The following is a 20,683-nucleotide window of genomic DNA, read 5'->3' on the forward strand; positions in this document are numbered from 1 at the left end:
ACACCTGGAAAGCTGAAAAGCACATACAACATTCTGCACCAGCTCTGTGGTCTTGTCAGGCAGTGTCAGCAAACACTTTTTAGTCAATAGCAGAGTACATCTACTGTGTGCCCACTTAGTGGAATAGTACATATGTGAAAAAGGTATATGTACATCTTAACTGATGCGCATCCACTGTCAGTTGGTCTGTACAATATATTTCCACACATTGGTTACCTATCTCAGGTCACATTCCACATCATTACATAATGTGAAAAAGTGCTCTACTACACACATATCAGAATTCTTATCATGGCTGGGTTTCTTCCTGAAAATGAATTCAATGCCACCAATAAACAGAAATGCAGTCAGCAACAAAAGTGTTCTCTGCCATGACCAAAACTGTCTTGCACCCACGAGAAAATCCATGGACTTGACAAGCCTTGAGAAATTTGTGTATTTGAATGGTGCAAGGAAGATGTGTAAACACGTTCCGCAAGTGAGGCAAATCTTCATTACCATCTTGGGACTGTGGAGTGCGATGGCAGATAGTAGCTCATATGTTATAAACATGTCTCACAAGTGCCTACAAGGGTTGTTTTGAAGAATTTCTGACAGTGATGATTAATGTGATGAACTACATAACAGAGCTGCAGGTGTGAGTAATCTGTAAAGCATAAATATCGAAGTAATATGTCATCTCGTGTCAAATCTTTTCATTTAAAAAGTAACCATCTGAAATTACACCTACTGCCATTTGTGTCATATTACATTTGAGAGCTGTGTTGAAATGTAGTAGTTTGTATATGTATCATTTGATTGAAAATCTGTTAACATATGACTTAAATAAATTGGTTATTCCATCTTTTTCTCATAGTCACCTACCCTTAGGTAGATTGAAATGAGGGACTAATCCAGAATGTTTTGCCAATGGTGAGTTCATTGTGAACGTAAATAAAATAGCTTCACCAAAAACAACAAATGAAATTAATTACCTTTATTCTTTGTCCACTCTGAACAGCAGTGTCTCCAACATCGAGGTACTCCGTTACAAAATTTCCTCTTTATCTCATCAGGCACTCCTGAAAACATAAATAAAGATATATCAATAACTATCATTGACACTCGGATCTCACCTAAAATGTAAAAAGAAGTTCTGCTTTGCTGGAGAGGTGGAGTGGAGTGCCGAGGTGGAGCGGAGTGCCGAGGTGGAGCGGAGTGCCGAGGTGGAGCGGAGTGCCGAGGTGGAGCGGAGTGCCGAGGTGGAGCGGAGTGCCGAGGTGGAGCGGAGTGCCGAGGTGGAGCGGAGTGCCGAGGTGGAGCGGAGTGCCGAGGTGGAGCGGAGTGCCGAGGTGGAGTGGAGAGGTGGAGTGGAGAGGTGGAGTGGAGAGGTGGAGTGGAGAGGTGGAGTGGTGAGAGGGAGGGAGGGAGGGAGGGAGGGCAGAGAAGAAGGAAGAGGATGAAACATGTTATCGATTCATGGCCCAATACTCACAGGGCCACAAATCTTCTAGTCCCCGTCTGACAGATGGATCCCTATGAACAATGTAGTCAGTCCTCACGTCTTAACACACAGAGAAGAAGTGGGATATTGAGTGATCAGGATACTTGTGCCACCACACCTATTCTCCATGGTAGCCAAATACTAGCAGTGAACATTTCATACGCCACCAGTATTCAAGCTGGCTTGCCTCTGAACAGGGCAGCACAACAGAGCACAAGTGTATTCAGTGATGAAAGGAGGCTGACTAGCTGTCAGGCAACACAAAAAATTCCCACTTCTGATGAGTACCTAAGGAAAATTGCCCCTCTATAACAGCTGCTTTTCTGACTTATACAACCCAAGGCAAAAAAAATGAACCATCACAAAGGAATTGACTGTATGGGATAGAAATCGGGATTTTGTGTACATATACAGATAAACAAATGATTACAATTTTAGAAAAATGGGATAATTTATCCCACAAAAAAGAGCTTCACAAACTGTGCAAATCAGTAATGCATTGGCCCAACTCTGCCCCTTATGCAAGCGGTTTTCAGCTTGCTATTGCTTCATAGAGATGGTGAATATCCTCCAGAGTGATCCAATGCCAAATCTGGCCAAGTGGTGTGTGTAGTCATCAAAATCCCAAGACGGTTTGAGTGCTGTGGTCATAATGCTCCAAACACACACTAGTCGTCAGAAGAGATCCAGTAATGCTGCCGATTGAGGTAACATTAGTCGAGCATGAATGCGGGCAGTAGAAACTCTCACCATGTATGAGCAGACATTATCCCAAAGAAATGTGAGCCCAAAATTGCTTTCAATGAATGGCAATGAAATGAGGCACAGAATATCGTCGTGTACCTCCGTACTTTAAGGATGCCGTGGATGACAACCCGAGGAATCCTGCTACAAATAGAAATAGCACACATCACTACTGGTTGTCAGGCTAAATGGCTAGTGACAGTAAAGTTGATATCTCACTTCTGCCTGTACCACTTTGTGACATGCCTTCTGCCTGGAATCTCAGTGACTTTAGTAGAATTGTCTTCAGTGACGAGTCCTGCTTTGAAGTGAGCCCCTATGACCACAGTACATTATCACATGCACAATCTGCAAACACAGTGAGTCTTGTTTGTGCTTCACCATTGACTGTTTGTTATTTTGAGAAGACAGGCCAAGAATGAATGCCTTTCTGCAAGCCTTAATTGTCACCCTTAAGCTCTTATAATCACTCCAAATCATAGAAGAAACAGCCAGAATCAAAGTGAGACCATGAGTAATCACAACAAAAGTGTAGCATTTAGAACCTGTCTGTCCCACATGGCCTACCATTGAGGAACTTATTGCACAACCTTCATTTGAAGCCATGCATGCATCTTAACTGCTTTCAGCTAAAGTATTATTTAGAACTATGACATGACTCGCCTTTTATTTTAGGGAATTGGAAAAACAGTGCTTCTCCACATTCCTCAGGTCCCACAACATACAACTGCAAGCGACGTTCTGTAGATACCCGTTTTGAGGACATGCTAAAAACTGAAAAGTCAAAAACAAATTCCATCACATTCAAACCGCTCCCCATATGGGCACAATTTTTCTGAAGAAAATTGTTTGAAAGCTGTCATTTTATGAAAGGACATCGACAGCCATGAGATTCTGTATAATACTGATAAAAAACTTATTTCTGACATTTTCTTCAAATTTCTCTCTCTGAGTAACACAAAGTTTTCTGAATGTCTAAAAAGACTTGTCACACATTGTGTGAGTAGTGTAATGTAACGGACTACTGAAACTACCGATACCGCCAGTTGACAAGGTGTGCGGTGCCGTCAATCAACTTGAAGGAGCAAGTGAACTTTAACTACGTAGACATAAAGTGAAATATTATTATTTTGTTACAAAATAATACGATGACAATAATGAGGTATATTGCCACAGAATTACAAACACTTTTAATTTTTCGAACTATGATTTTCATATATGTATACGTGAGGTGTGTGAAATATCGATATACAACCAAGGTTGGCAATACTACACAGTTTGTAATCTCTGAACAGGAGCCGGTTGTTGGCGGGTGTAGAGTCAGTGGGGAGTTGATGTTGGGATGTCTTATAATATGCATGCTTTGAAAAGATCAAGGATGGAGGGAATGAAATGATGTACTGGAAAATATCATCACAATCAGGATTTGTAAAATAAAAGTTGGAAGTTTAACTAAGCATCTGTTTTTATGCAGCAAAATACACACCCTGGACCTCAAATTTATTTAGCAAACAGTGGATGGCGATATTCATCACTGGACGACAAGCGTTCACCAACAACCAATAATGGTAAGAAAGTTATATTACTCTAAATTCATATTGTGATGATACCTATCTTTCTCCATGTCTTCAGCCCTAAATGTACTCTGTTGTTGGAGTGAACAACATGATGGGGACTGGTGGTCATTTGACACACCAGGGAGACCACACAAGTTTAAAAATCATAATTTGCAGCTTAATATACTACTACTGATAATAATTAATATTTGTCCCCTGGAGAAAGAGGTGCTTTAAAGTAGGCACAGCACATTTGGACAATTTTTGTGTTGCCAGCTGTAGTTGTGTAAGATTGTTAACAGTATAGTGGTACCTGTTAAACACACAATGGTAGCATGCAAATGCATCAGAAATACATATCAGATGGAATGTCACCCTTTGTGGTACAGGTAACACAAAGACAGGCAGACAGACTGACCGTCAAATGACAATACAGACTTGATAGTTTTACCAAATTGTGATTATCATGCAAACTGGTCATGTTGACCCTTGGGGCTGAGATTTAGAAACACTGCTACCTGGACTGAGAATCCTTTGAAGACAGCTTTATCGAGGCTTGGCACTGCTCACATACTCACTAAAAACTGTAGGTAATTGCAGATTGTATTTTGCCGAGGGCACAGAACAGTGTGAGGCAACTTGGGCAACATTTTTAAATCTCCAAACATACCCACCTCTTGTCCCACCTGTACTGGACCTTAAGCAAAACAGCTTCTACTACTTCTTATTTGGTGGCAATAAATTGCAGAATTTTAAGTATCTGAAGGTACATTAGTGGGAGAGGGAGACGAGTTACACAATATCACACAGGATACTATTTAATAACTGATATTTCCCCAACAATGCTCCTTTTTACAGGTAGAGAAAAACTGAGTCACAAAATTTTAACCCTGGATAGCTGATGCTAATAGGAACCAAAATTACTAACATAGTGTCGGTTAGCAACACACAATTTTTAAACAATGTAAACTTGGTGCAATTCACATCAATTGGCCATGGGATTGACTTGCTGTTTGTCAGTTGACGGGCTGTGCTATAGCTGTCAATTCTCGCAAACAAATGTCCCTCGCACTGTCACTGCCCTAACACAATATAAACATGTGTCAAATAGGTCTCAATGTTTGTCTCCATCTCACATAAAAGGCATTCACATGTTACCTTTGTTTTGGAGCACACACATCTTCTGCAATTTGTTCATACAGTGAGCGTGGCAACACAGTATTTGTTTGAAGAATGATGAGACACGGATTTTGTTCATGGACTAGCTGATGCTAACACACATGAAACTTGATGTTTGTATGAGGAATGGTACCCAGCAATATGTCACCCACACTCGCAAACATTTACAGCAATTCACCATTGAATTGGTGAATCAGGCTCATTAACAGGATATCGTGGTGATGCTGGAAGACCTCAAACATGATGGGACACTGCATTTGAAGAGACTGTTCTCAATCACTTTTAGGAAGCACCTAAAACATGTACTTGAGCAGTTGGAAGCAACATAGGGGCCACACATCAGTTAGTCTGGAAGGTTTTGAGGAATGGTGCCCAGCATCCATTTACTTTCCACCCTGCTAAAGACCTAAATCCTGTGGGGGACAATGAATATGGGCTAGAGTTTATCCAGTGGTTTCTGCAACATGTTGCATGAGATCCCAAAGCCTCCTCCCCCGCCACCACCTCAATTGTGTTTTTTACCGACGAGTGTGCCTCCTACTGAGATAGTGTTTACAGCACTCAAAACATTGGGGCAAGAGGAAATCCTAGTGTCATCTACATGTACATCCATGGACCCCAGGAACAATTTTTGCTCAACATTTGGGCGATCATTGTGGGTGACCATCTTACTGGGCCTGTCCATCTACCTCTTCGGCTTACTGGGGGAAATTACCTTCACTTATTGAACAAACTCTACCCGGCATGCTGGAAGATGTTCCCCTGGAAATACAGCTATGCAAGTGATTGCAGCATGGGGTGCCTCCACATAAGAGGCATGCTGTGCACAGATATTTAAATGAACTTTGTGATGGCCAGGTAATTGGCAGAGGTGGCCATAGGACACGGCCCCCGCAGTCACCAGAACTCATGCCACAAAACTTTTTCCTGTGTTGATTCTTCAATGTTCTAGTTCACCCACCTGGGCAGGATCCACCTAGAAACAAAGAGGAATTAATGCATCTCATTCAACATGCTGCCAATCACATCAAGGCCATGCCAGGAATCTTTGAAAGAGTTTGGCAAAACACCATTCGACATTATCAAGCTTGTAAACAATGTCGTAGCTACAAAAAAGGCCCTTTTAAGGGCCAAAAGAATTTGTAAAAGACTTTCTGTATGCAAATTAACAGCTGCTGATGATTTTGTTCTCAGTACATCTTATCATGAAACTACAATGGATGTGTTGGGACCCTGACGGATTTGCCCCTAGGGCCCCAGAGTGGAAGGCTGGCATGCTACCACTGAGCATGTGGGCCGCCTCAGATACACCGCGATTTCCAACAGGCAAAGCATTCCAGTCACACGTTGTCCAGAAAACCTGGCAACATGGCAATGCCACGGCCAATTGGATCACATGACACCAAGTTTCCACAGTTTAAAGATTGTTGACCTACACAACATTAGTAATTTTAGTTCCTACTGGCATCAGGTATCCAGAGTTAAAATTTAATGACAATTTTGCTCCACCCTGTATATGGATGACAACCATCACGTAGGCCAAATTCAGAAACAGACCCCCGAGAACTACCCAACTATGGGACATCCAGTACGCAGTTGCCACAAGAGTTGAGTGGCATCTGTGGGTCATGAGGATCTCTCAGATTCAGCACTAGTTAGAAAACCTGCCTCCAGCATATAGTCTCATCCCACTACCTTTCTAAATTTAACCTTCCAACAGTATAACCTCCCTTTTCCTGTGCAGTATATATCACTGAAAGTAAAGTGTGGTCAAGGCTATTACAAAAATATGATAAAATAAACTAGTTCTTAAATTAAGGTGTAGAAGTATTAGTACTGGTGATGCACGCATATTACTATGCACACACCTTTGCATCCCAACAGCCTTATGAACTTAGCTTCCATTAACACCTCCCCTTTTTTCACAACAACAACAACAACAACAACTATTATTATTATTATTATTATTATTATTATTATTATTATTATTATTATTATTACTATTATTATTATTATTATTATTATTATTATTATTATTATTGTAGTAGTAGTAATACCCCGTGGAGGCCCGGGAAAAGAATAGGCCTCCAGTCATAAAAGGCGACAAAAAGAACAAACCACTAATAGGGCTAACACCCTTTAGTGTTATTAGTTGGTTCAGGACAGAACTAATGAAGCCTCGGACAAGCACTGTCATCGTCAGGGATGACGCTTAAACCCTATACCCGTCCACATTGGTAATGACACTGCTAGCCACACAGAAAATAATTTAAATCCGAATAGAGGTGTTTTGTAGGATATGCTTCCTGCAACCACTCTAGAAGGAAAACAAAGACATAGGATGAGATGGTCTGATGAAGTTAACCGACACATGATGTTCTGTTATTACCAAGCAGCAAACTTAGGATCAAACAAAACTGAATACAGTATACACAACATTTTTACCAGATAACCAGAATTAGAATTTTTAACAGAACAACGACTAGCTAATCAGATCCGTGTAATGATAAAAAATAACAGGATATCACAGTCAGAATTAGAAAATATCAAACAACAAGTACAACAAATACTGGAACAAAATAATGTGCAATCAGAAGAAGAAGAAAAAAATACAGTAATGGACTCTCACATCCCAGAGCAAACAAACAAAGAACACCACGCATCAATTAAACAACCAGGGGAAAATTAAATCTTAAGACGGCCACCAGAACAAGCACAAATAGAACATGAAGTGACACACATGTTAGATATAGAAAAAAATTTCAGTTGACATATATGGAATACAAAGACACAAATACAAACATTAGACCATTCTTGCTTAGACCACCAAATAACCCACAAGTCGAAACAAAAATAACAACTATCAACACAATCATACACAACAAAATAAATGAAAATACAACTATGGAAAAGTTACAACTACTTGTTTATATAGGAGCACTCACTACACTAAATATACACACCAGGCAGAGATCAGAACCAACCAACACACAGAAGATACGCAGAACCCAGCATGACAACACAGGCTACAGATCAGAATAGAAAAACTGAGAAAAGACATCGGACAGCTAACACAATTTATAAGACATCAAATGTCAGAAAAAAATGAAAGAAAAAGGTTAGGTAAAATCTCACAACAAGAAGCAATAGAGCAATTAGATGAAAAGAAGCAGAAATTACAAGCATTGGCCAAACGACTTAGAAGATACAAAAATGTGGAAATAGAAGGAAACAAAACCAAACATTCAACACAAACCAAAAGGTATTTTACCAGACAATAGATAACATACATTAAAATAGACAATCCACCAAACATAACAGACATGGAACACTTCTGGAGCAACATATGGTCAAACCCGGTACAACATAACAGGCATGCTCGGTGCATAGAAGCAGAAACAGACACATACAAGATGATACCACAAATGCCTGAAGTGATAATTTTGCAACATTAAGTCAACTGAGCAATTAATTCTACGCACAATTGGAAAGCCCCTGGAAAAGATAAAATAGCAAATTTCTGGCTAAAGGAGTTCACCTCAACACATTCACATCTAACTAAATTATTTAACAGTTACATTGCAGACCCATACACATTCCCTGATACACTTACACAATGAGTAACTTATCTGAAACCTAAAGATCAAGCAGACACAGCATACCCTGCAAAATATCGCCCCATAACATGGCTACCAAGAATATACAAAATATTAAGTTCAGTCATTACACAGATATTAGTGACACATACAACACATAACAAAATTATAAATGAATAACAAAAAGGATGTTGCAAAGGAGCATGAGGATGTAAAGAGCAACCGACAATAGATGCAGAGAAGACAAATCAAGCTAAAACTAAACAAGGTCACTACACTACACACACATTGATTACCAAAAAGCTTTTGATAGTCTACCTGACTCATGGTTACCACAGGTATTGGAAATATACAAAGCAGATCCTAAATTCATACAGTTCCTAAACATAGTAATGAAACATTGGAAAAGCACACTTAATATCCAAACAAATTCAAATAATATCACATCACAGCCAATACAGATTAAGTGTTGAATATACCAAGGAGATTCATTAAGTCCTTTCTGGGTCTGCCTTGCTCTGAACCCACTATCCAACATGTTAAATAATACAGATTATGGATATAATATTACTGGAACATACCCACACAAAATCACACATTCGCTATACATGGATGATCTAAAACTACTGGCAGCAACCAATCAACAACTCAACCATTTACTAAAGATAACAGAAGTATTCAGCAATTATATAAATATGGCTTTTGGAACAGATAAATGTAAGAATAACAGCATAGACAAGGGAAAACACACTAAACAGAAAGATTGCATATTGGATAACCACAGTGACTGCATAGAAGCAGTGGAAAAAATAGATGCATATAAATATCTAGGATACAGACAAAAAATAGGAATAGATAATGCAAATGTTAAAGAGGAACTAAAAGAAAAATTTAGACAAAAACTAACAAAAATACTGAAAAAAGAATTGACAGCAAGAAAAAAGACAAAAGCTATAAATAATTACGCTATACCAATATTGTCCTACTCATTTGGAGTAGTGAAATGGAGTAATACAGACCTAGAAGCACTCAGTACACTTACACGGTCACAATACCACAAATATAGAATACACATTCAGCAACAGAAAGATTCACATTATGTAGGAAGGAAGTAGGAAGGGGATTTATTGACACAAAAACGCTACATTATGGACAGGTAAACGATTTAAGAAAATTCTTTATAGAACATGCAGAAACTAGCAAAATACACAAAGCAATCACTCATATAAATACATCGGCTGCACCATTACAATTTCATAACCACTTCTACAACCCTTTAGATCACATAACATCAACAGGTATGAAGCAAGTAAATTGGAAAAAGAAAAAACTACATGGCAATCACCCGTATCATTTAATACAGACGCACATCGATGAAGACGCATCCAACACATTGCTAAGAAAAGGCAATATATACAGTGAGATGGAAGGATTCATGGTTACAGTACAGGATCAAACAATAAACACCAGATATTACAGCAAGCATATTATTAACGATTCCAATACCACAACAGATAAGTGCGGACTTTGCAAACAACAAATAGAAACAGTAGATCACATCACAAGTGGATATACAATACTAGCAAACACAGAATACCCCAGAAGACATGACAATGTAGCAAAAATAATACATCAATGACTTGCCATACAACATAAACTAATAAAGCAACATGTTCCCACATACAAGTATACACCACAAAATGTACTGGAGAATGATGAATACAAATTATACTATCAACTACACATAAACTAATAAAGCAACATGTTCCCACATACAAGTATACACCACAAAATGTACTGGAGAATGATGAATACAAATTATACTATCAACTACCGGAGTAATACCACACAGTATCCACCAGTACATGAATGCAATGCAGCTACATCCAAACATATATATACAACTACAGAAATATACAACTACAGAAATATGTAATTAATGATACATGTTCAATTACCCAAAAGTTCCTAAATGCAATGTAACATATACCGTACAGTTAAAAGGAAGTCACGCTTGATCAAGGTCGGCACCACTTTCCATTTTTAATGAGACATAACGTCTGAGAAAGGAAATTATATAATAATAATAATAATAATAATAATAATAATAATAATAATAGTAGTAGTAGTAGTAGTAATTATCATACCTATTGCATCTCATTATTTCGTTCACTGTTCTAACCTTCTTATTTTCAGCCTACCCTCCCTTTCTCTGTCTAATGCTTCTCCTCCTTGCCCTCCATTTCTTAATTGTATTACTCATATTTTTCCTTCCTCTAAATCTGTTTTCTTTCTTAATCAGTGTAGCTCGTATCTCTGAGTACAGAGAGAAAATTCCAAATCAAGAAATTAAAGCACTTAAAGCAGTGATGCTTTTAGGGGTGAATCAATCCATCCAGAGGGTAAGATAATGGAAAATGAAGGCACTGTATTTTTTACCTACCATGAAGATGACATATCGAGTTGTATCCCCACACAATGCAGAGTGTTACTCACTTCGGGTTTGGCCAAAGCCTTCTTCAGAAAAGAAAACTCACACTCTCACAAACAAGCACACATCATTACCACTGTCTCAAGAAGCTCCAGCAACAGTGCTAAAGTCACATTGATTTAAAGTAGCAATCCAGAATGGGGCACAAAAATGGTTGATATAGAGAATACAGGTGTGACAAGGGAGCAGCACTGTAACAGAGCAGGCAGGTTCTACTTGGCAGCAGGACAATGCTGCCAGGCACAGTATCTGGAAGCTGTGGGGGAGCAAGTGCAGAAGGATTGGGGAGAAAAGGGAATGGGGAAGGAGAGGAGCAGAGAGGGGGGAGAAAAACCAGTTGGTGCATTGGGAGAGAGCAGCACACAATGGAAGTAAGGGAAGGTCGTGCGGGACAGATGCAGCAGAAACTGTTGGATAGACTGTGTGTGAGCAACAGGTTGTAGTAGACTGAGGAAAAGATAATTTTTAGAGTGGTGCAAGTGCTGAGAGGATAACTACCATCTGTACAGTTCAGGAAAGATGGTGGTGGAAGGAATGATCCAGATGGCCCAGGTTATAAAACAGGCACATAATGAAACATATTATGTTCTGCTGCATGTTGTTCCACATGGTGGGCCACATACCTGTTGGCCACAGTTCGGCAGTGACCATTCATCCAGGTTGACAGCTGATTGATAGTCCTTCCAATATAAAAAGCTATGCAATTAATGCATCAGTGCTGGTATCTGACAAACTTGTTTTCACATGTGGTATGCCCTTTGATAGGTTGGAATAATCCTGTGACAGGACTGGGACTGGAATCACTGTTTTGTTGGATGGGACAGGTTTGGACCTAGGTCTCCCATAGAGATGATATCCCCGTGGAGAGGTGAGGGATTTTGAGTATCATAGGGATGAACTAGGATTTTGTGAAGGTTGTGCAGGCATGGTTCACTACTTTAGGAGGGATGGGAAGAAGCTCTGTTAGGGTATCCCTTGTTTCAGGGCACAATGATAGGGGATCGAAGGCCTACCAGAGGGCTACATCTATCATCATGCCACAAAATGTGGTACTTCCTAGCCAATCTCCTTCTTACCCATCCTAAAATGGTGTTCCATAGCCCACCCCACCTCTGCAACATCTTAGTCCATGACTATGACTCTCCCCCCATGCCAAATCCTTGCCACAGGGGTCATAGCCCAGTGGAAGACCTAGGTGCCAAACCTGCATTATCCAACCACCAAGCACTTCCAATTACAGTCTGATAAAGGCTTATGCTGCCCCCATCATCAGAGGGCAGCCACAAGTGGAAATAGCCTTATTAAATACCAGCTCTGATGCAATCATTGCACAGATTTTTATATTGTTAAGATTACCAACCAGCTGTCAACGAAGATGAATGGCCACATCCAGGCCATGGGAGAGAGGTATGTGGGTCATCCCATGGAACAATATGCAGCTAAATGTAACATGCTTAGGTCTATTAATAGAGAGGTGCTGCGTTCACCAACTACCATAATTGAACCTTGTAGAAAGATCTCCCACAAAAACAACATAAATTCTACTCATGTATGAATATTATCAGCAGCACCAACGTTAATACCCAGAAACTTCTGGATGACAAGGGAATGGAAACTGAGGTAAAAAAGCAAAGTGAAACAGAACTTCAGGACCCATAGAATTCCTCAAAGTGAAAGGAAGCACAGGTCAAATCTGCCTTGAGAAGGGTAACGGAAGTGACCAACAAACTTATATCCAGTCTATTAATATCTATTTGTTCTAGAATTCTGGACTCAAACCTGACGACATATCTCAAAGAGCATATTCTCTTCCACATCAAACAACATCCATATAATGACTGTGTGAAAATCAGTTTCTCCTTCTTTCACATGATATCCCGAAAGCCAGGGACCATAGCAATCCTGTGGATGCAGTGTATCTAGAGTTATGAAAAACATTTTACTCTCTACCCCACTAATGTTTTTTTACAGAGCTTTGACTTTATGGGATATCAAACAGAACTTGTTTCTGCATTGATGATTTCAAGGTAGGAAAGGAGGAAGAAAGCTGCACAAATATCCAGACATACCTTGATAAGATTTTAAAATGGAGCAATGACTGGTAATTTACACTGGATGTTCAGGAATGTAAAATTATGCATTGCACAAAGCAAAGCATGGTATACTGTGACTATAACAGCCATTTCAGAAAACTGGAATCAGTTAACTCCCACAAATACCTGAGTGTAGCAGTTAGTTGGGTTATCAAATGGAATGCACACTAAGCTTAATCACAGGTAAGTAAGGTGACAGATGCCACTTCACTGGGAGTATATTAGGAATCAATTTGCAAAGGAGACTGTGCAATCACTTTGTCCATCTCACATTTGAATACTGCTCATGTGTGGCACCATACCAGGATTAACATACAATACGGAATACATATGAAGAACCAAAGCATGAATTCCTGCAGGTTAGTCTGACTCCTAAATTGGTATGCTTTGTGATAGATATCACTGACCCTGTAAAAGTCTTCTTGTGAAGGTTTCATGTACGGAAGTAAGTGAAGAATATGTGCATATTCTTCATCTCACTATGTATCACACCAGCAGGAACTGCAGAGACAAGATTAGTTTAATTAAAGCACAGAGCCATTTAAATAGGTGTTCTTCCTGCATGTCATACAGGACTTGAATGGGTAGGAAACTCAATATGTTACAATTCTATGTATCCTCTGCCACCCATCTCAAAGCAATTTGAAGGTCACGCAAAATTGCAAATAAAAGTTTCTGTTTCAGTAGCAGTTTTTATTTTAGGAGAGACTCCTCACAGAACTTCTCCTTCTCCTTCTCCTTCTCGTTCAGTCCAGAGACTAGTTTGATGCAGCTCTCCATGCTATCCTATCCTGTGCAAGCTGCTTCATCTCCAAGTATCTACTGCAACCTACATCCTTCTGAATCTACTTAGTGTACTCATTTCTTGACCTCCCTCTAAGTCATAGAATATAGGTAAATTAAAGGCAAACCTATGGTTATAGCATTTGTAGATTTAGAGAAAGTTTTTGAAGATATTAGTGGAAATAGTCTCTTTAAAATTCTGAAGGTATCATGGGCAAAATACAGGTATCTAAGAGCCATAGTAATAGTGTACAACAGAGATACAGAGGTTGAGAAGGGAGTGAGACAGGTTTGTGTTCTATCCCTCAAGTATTTAATTTGTACACTGAACAAGCAGTAAAGACAATGAAAGAAAAATTTGAAGTATGAATTGAAGTTCATGGAGAATAAATGAAATCTTTGAGGTTTGCCAATGACATTTTAATTCAGACAGAGAGAGGTACAAACACTTGGAAGAGCAGCTGAATGGAATGGACAGTGTGTTGAAAGGAAGATGCAAGTTGAACAACAACAAAAGCCAAACAAGGAGAATCAAATGTATTTGAATTATATCAGTTGATGCTGAGAGAATTAGATTAGGACATGACCCATTTAAAGCAGTAGATGAGTGTTGCTATTTGGGCAGCAAAATAACTGATGATGGCCAAAGTAGAGAGGACATAAAATGTAGACTTGCCATGGCAAGAAGAGAAATTCTGAAGAAGAGAAATTCTGAAGAAGAGAAATTCTGAAGAAGAGAAATTCTGAAGAAGAGAAATCCTGAAGAAGAGAAATCCTGAAGAAGAGAAATCCTGAAGAAGAGAAATTCTGAAGAAGAGAAATTCTGAAGAAGAGAAATTCTGAAGAAGAGAAATTCTGAAGAAGAGAAATTCTGAAGAAGAGAAATTCTGAAGAAGAGAAATTCTGAAGAAGAGAAATTCTGAAGAAGAGAAATTCTGAAGAAGAGAAATTTTTTAACACACAACGTAGATTTAAGTGTTAGGAAGCCTTTTCTAAAAGTAATTGTCAGGGTTGTAGCCATTTTTGTAAGAGGAACGTTGACAACAAAGGGTGGCCTTTGTGGTACAACTTGAACAAAAGAAGAGATAGATTTATAGGACACATTTTGAGACATCAAGGGATCACCAATTTAGTAATGCCTGGTGGGATTGGGTGAGGAGGGGGGGTGAGGAGGGGGGGCGGGGGGGGGGGGGAGAGGGAGTGGGTTAAAATCTTAGAGGAAGGCCACATGACAAATACAGAAGTAAGCAGATTCAGAAGGATGTAGGTTGCAGAATTTATTCAGAGATGAAGAGGCTCACACAGGATAGAGTAGCACAGTGAGCTGCATCAAACCAGTCTTTGGACTGAATACCACAACAACATGATGATCATCATGAGGCACTGATGTAATTTTGAGGTACAATGAGTTACAAAAGAATGCACAGTACTGTGTTAGATAGAGGTAGTTTCATCATGATAGTATCTCGAGTTGAGTGAGGACAAATTATTATTGGTGATCGATAGGATTGAACTACAGAACCACTCCTGTTCTTGTTCCATATAACTGGTTTTCCACTTTACACTGTCAAATCAGGTAGACTAATCATTTAGTATGGTGCAAGCATCATAATCCAAGATTCAACAACAGGTGCAATAAATGAAATGTTACAAGGCCTCATTAACTGATTCTTGGTAAGCAGTGTATCACGTAACTGATGAAAGGTACAGTTCATTCATTTCTGTACAAGATAAGGTACATTGTGTCAGTGAGGAAAACAGTATGTCATGCAAGATAATCTGAAAAATTGGCTGTTCAAAATTCCTGAGTGCACTCATTGTAACATCTGCTGGAAATCACATGATGTGGTTCTCAAACCCCTGCCTGCAGCGATTTAGCTTTCTGCATCATTTCAGGTTTTGGTGATGAGAGCATTATAAAAACAGCTTACTGCACGTACTTCCATTAACTGATGTTGGGTGAAATAATTCTCTGGGCCAATTACACATGGTACACAATGTATTCTACAGAAATTTGCAGTAAGAAAATTGTCTGGTGTAACTTCCTCTATAGGTGAGATCACTAATGCACACCTGTGGACTGGAGCTCAACTCTGAGCTATGCTGTTTTGAATTTTGATGGTGGAGAAAATTTTCACTGTTAGTGTCTGGCCAGCAAGGACAGAAGAATTGGCGGCATACATGTTTTGAACATCCATATTTCTGCTAAATTCCTGCATTAAATTCCATACACTGCCACCACAACCACCATGCAACACTAACACGACACTATACTATACGTGATTCCATTACACTCTCCTACACACTATAAATCCAATATTGACACAGATCCCACATAACAACGAAGACAGATGCCAGTATGCATGGAGGAATAACACCCTTTGAGACAGGTGGCTGAATCCACCCTATGGGCTATCTCAGCCAACAATGAAATATGACATTCTCATTTACATCTCACAGCAATCCTTGAAATTTGTTTAAGCATTGCTTAAAATATTTGAATAACTAACAAAAGCCTCACCACATGTTTATTCTTATGCAGTCTGTTGTGTGGAGTTAGGTACAATTTTTAGAAGAGTATGCATCTTTCATGAATAGTTCACTAGGAAAACCAATGCCCTCCAGCAACTACAATTTAACCTTAGTCCACCACAGAAAGAAAAAGTATGCATCCCTAAGAGTATTATATCACCTCTTTTATGAATTAAAGATGTGGATAAAAAATGAATATTTTGAAACAAATTTAAATAATTTCTACGCAAATACTTCTATGGAATAGATCAAATTCTGAAGTAATAGTACCTGTAGGTGGTCAGTATGGATACATTTATGACATTTTATTAAGAATTACAAAAATTTCCAGCCTGTAGCCAAGATTCCAAAATGAAAATTTATCCAATTTCAAATCTACTGACAAATACTACATCGTGGCAAGCACTCACAAAAGTGATCCACATAACACACAAGAAAATGTAATCGAACTGAGCTTGGCATCACTTTCTTCTCACAACACACAGGTCCTCTCAGTCTGTGATCCGAGTGAGTTACCCCATTTTTACAACATTCCCTAGCCAATAGCTCCATCCTCAAGGAAGAAGGAACACACAGTTCCAAACCCTATGATTTTTTTAAAATGTGGTATTATTAGAAGTACTAACACTGCATTATACTGCCAGAAAAGAACACAGTGGATAAGCTAACTACAGAGATCAAACTTGAATGTATCAGTCACAGTAGATATATCAATCAAGAACTGCTGGGGAGCTGTATCTGAGCCATCTTACACCAGCACAGAAGAGGAGTCATGAAATTTTAATCACAAACTTGAAAAATAAAATTATGTAACAATTTTTTGATTGATTGTACACAAATCTCTGCATTCCTGATAAATTGGAGAAGTGTGTGTCATTTTCTGAACTTAAGGGGGACAGTGTTCCTACAATCTAAAATGAACTGGAAGTGTACAGTAACAGTGCATCATAACATGCAACTGTTAAATGCCTGTGACACTATCTGTGTCACTAAACAAAAAAATAATCTGGGCAACCATAGCCATGACAAACCATGTTGAGAAATGAAACAGAATAACAATCCTGTAGAAAATAAATAAACCCAAAGATAAGATCTAACTGTAATGAAGCATGTACTCAGGGTGGAGCCAATTCACAATTTAAGTAAATATTACAGGAAGACCTTGTACTCATTGTCAGCCCCACTAAATAAATTATCCCCGAAAATGTGTATGTCCTTAAAGTAATAAAAATGGTGGAGAACACTTACATAAAAGCTGTGAAGAAAGATTAAGAGATGTAAGAGGCACTCACCAGAAACTTTTGTCTGCTACAGTATAAGTATGTCAAGGAATGTATGCCATGTATGAGGCCCCATTAAAACTTGGAATACAGCATGATACTACAAAAAGCAGGTGCATTCCATGACCTGAAGGTTTAGCCAGCAACCCAGATGACTTTCACACACTATGATAATTAGAATGATGGAAAGGGAGAACACTAACTTTTATGTAGCAACAACAAGTAAACTAAATCACACCCAGGAACAGGCCAATTTGCTGCAAATGTGAAAGCTAAACTGAGGATTATATGCTACATATGTACAACATACTTTCATGTTTTAATTTACTTATTGTCATTCCAGCCCTACACTGTCCAACCAGCACCAGACATTAGATTATTCTCTCTGTCTCTCATGACTGTCAAAGGTTGTTTAGCCCATATACTGCCACCCAGATAGCATTCACCTCTGCACACTGACGTTCAGCAACTGCCTCTTCCATCTCCCCCCCCCCCCCCCTATCCATTATGACATTACATAAATTCATCCTGTTTCTTAACCCTTCTTCATGGGGTTTATTACTTATAAGGCACACACATTTTTGTGGATAATTAATTCAGTGGACTAACAATGCAAGCTGTGTCATGGCTTGATTCCAGTGATTACACATTTTGATTCCAGTGACTACATGTTTCACTGCAGCTTCATCATAGCTTTGGAATTATGGATTTTCTACATGATTGATTGTCCACTTGTATACAGATTTGCACCAGAAATGCAGCTGTAACTGCTTTGAAATTTCTAGTGACTAATAATTTTACAGCTGAAGCACTTTTATTTCTCAACATGCTAAAACAAGTCCAAAGATGAAGAATGATGAGGACCACAAAGTGGGTAACTCAGTGGTCAACAATTGAGGTGATAGTGGAAAAAGTAGAAATCACTAAAAGGTCAGTTTTCAACACGTTGCATGATGTTTTGAGAGTATGACAACAATTGACATCTACAAGGTTTCACACCTATTCACTCCCACTTAAGAAAGCCACTGAACTGATGCAGCAGCAGATATATTGCTGCTGTGTTTGGCTAAGACAGATGGCTTCTTTAACCATTTGATCACAGTGAACGTGTCTGGACATATTTACATACATCTGCATACACAACACCACAAAAGTAGGTAGAGATCTAAATATCATTAGATAATTTGTGCTGTGTGTTCTTTGGAACCGCCTGTGGTGCTAAAAGACTACAATTATAAGGGGAAAATCGCCACAGGAACATACTGGCAAACTCTCCAGATGAGGTAATTTGTGGAGGTTGTCAAGTGTCACAAGATGCTGTGTGACAGCATATTTTTGCTCCACAACAACATCTCAGCTTATTCTGTACAGGACGGACATGCTGCTTCTTTGGCTGTGTAATCTTGCCACACTCATATTCTCCATCCAGTGATATTTTCCTCCACCCAAGAATCCACTGGGTAGCAACCATTCTCCAAATTAAATTAAATCAATTTTTACTGTGTAACATTTTCAGAACAATCAAAATGCAGGCTTTTGTGACTGAGGTATCTGTCACATCATCTGTAATTGGAAAAAGTACATTGCATTAACTCTTGTGTCTACACCAAAAAATTATACTTTTTTCTGTAATCTGATTACCAGGATAACGTTATGAATTTATTGTTCTGGTATGGTACAGTAGGAACAACCAACACCGTGTGTAGACAAAATTGTTACAACAATGCTGCACAACATTATGAACTATTATAGTTTAAATGTTGCTATACTGGAGATTATCTCTGGATTCTCGCAGATGAGATACAAGGATTCTTTGAATCAGAAAAAAGTAGATTAGTCTACGAAGCAAAAACAATTATATTAGAAAGTAACTGTCTACTGTTGATCCAGAAGAGAATGAAACTGCAGATGTCAGTGGAGAAGGTTGTACAGACAAATCGATTTGAAGTAAGGAAGGTACTGCTGCTTCTAGTGATAATGAAGTTAAGCGAGTCACAAACACTAGTAGTAGCAATGACAGTGACAGGGTTGTCAAGAACCATGAAGCTACTTTGTTTTCCGCAGACATTCTATGTGGTAAAGATCGAAATGAATGTCACAATGAAGCTTCTGGGAGAAGAAAATTGCCGAAGCATAAAATTTTGTGGGAAATGGTTGATCCGACAACTGCAACAAAAGTTCTTTCCATAAAAGATACCTTCAAGTTTGTATTTACAGACAAAATATTTCATGTAATGGTATGTGAAAACAACAGGAAGGTGAAGTTGAGATTGTTAAATTATAATGAATTGTGAAGGAGTCGTGAAAGTCTGGAAGCGATTTACAACTAAAGAATTTTATACTTGTCTCGGTATACTGATTATGGCTAGATTAAAGTTCTCCAACAGTGAACACACAAAGGAAATGTGGAAAGCAAATTCTTTCTCATTGCATTGTGCAAATTTATCCTTCAACAGGTTTTGATAGGTAAGCAAATTTATAATATCTATTAGTGTGAACACTAGGGCTACACTTTTGGAAAGAGAGAAAGCGCCTGCAGTATTTGAAATATCCGATATACTTAATTCAGATTTCGGAAGATGCTATATTCCTACCAATTGCCTAACTGTTGATGACATAGTTTTTTTCCTTAGAAAGGAAAGACAAGATATATGGGACATACACCCTCAAATCTAGGCAAATATGGCTCAAAGGCTTAATGAAACATTGATTTCTGCCTTTTATCTTTGTCAAAAACAACTGAATCAATCCTATTGCACTTGGGCTGCTGAACTTCACGGCGTCAGTAGAAAGTGTCGATTTGTTACTGAAGTTCACAAACAATCTTATGCCGATTCCATGGTACGGGATGCTATTATCCAATGGGCGCCCGACAAATAATTTTGGCAACGTGCCCTTTAGTTGGCAAATCGGACTCTAAATGAAGTCCTTTCCATCACTCAGTCT

General features: G+C 38.8%; 1 protein-coding gene across 1 annotated transcript in view; it reads right to left on the reverse strand.

Annotated features, from left to right (window-relative positions):
- Positions 1-20,683, reverse strand: part of LOC126328694 (uncharacterized) — a 145,075-nt gene that overhangs the window by 26,509 nt on the left and 97,883 nt on the right. The window contains exon 8 of the mRNA XM_049996065.1: positions 975-1,061. Coding sequence (XP_049852022.1) covers positions 975-1,061 — 87 coding nt within the window. The remainder of the gene's footprint in view (positions 1-974; positions 1,062-20,683) is intronic.

Source organism: Schistocerca gregaria, chromosome 1, assembly GCF_023897955.1.
Source record: "Schistocerca gregaria isolate iqSchGreg1 chromosome 1, iqSchGreg1.2, whole genome shotgun sequence".
NCBI classification, from domain to species: Eukaryota; Metazoa; Arthropoda; class Insecta; order Orthoptera; family Acrididae; genus Schistocerca; species Schistocerca gregaria.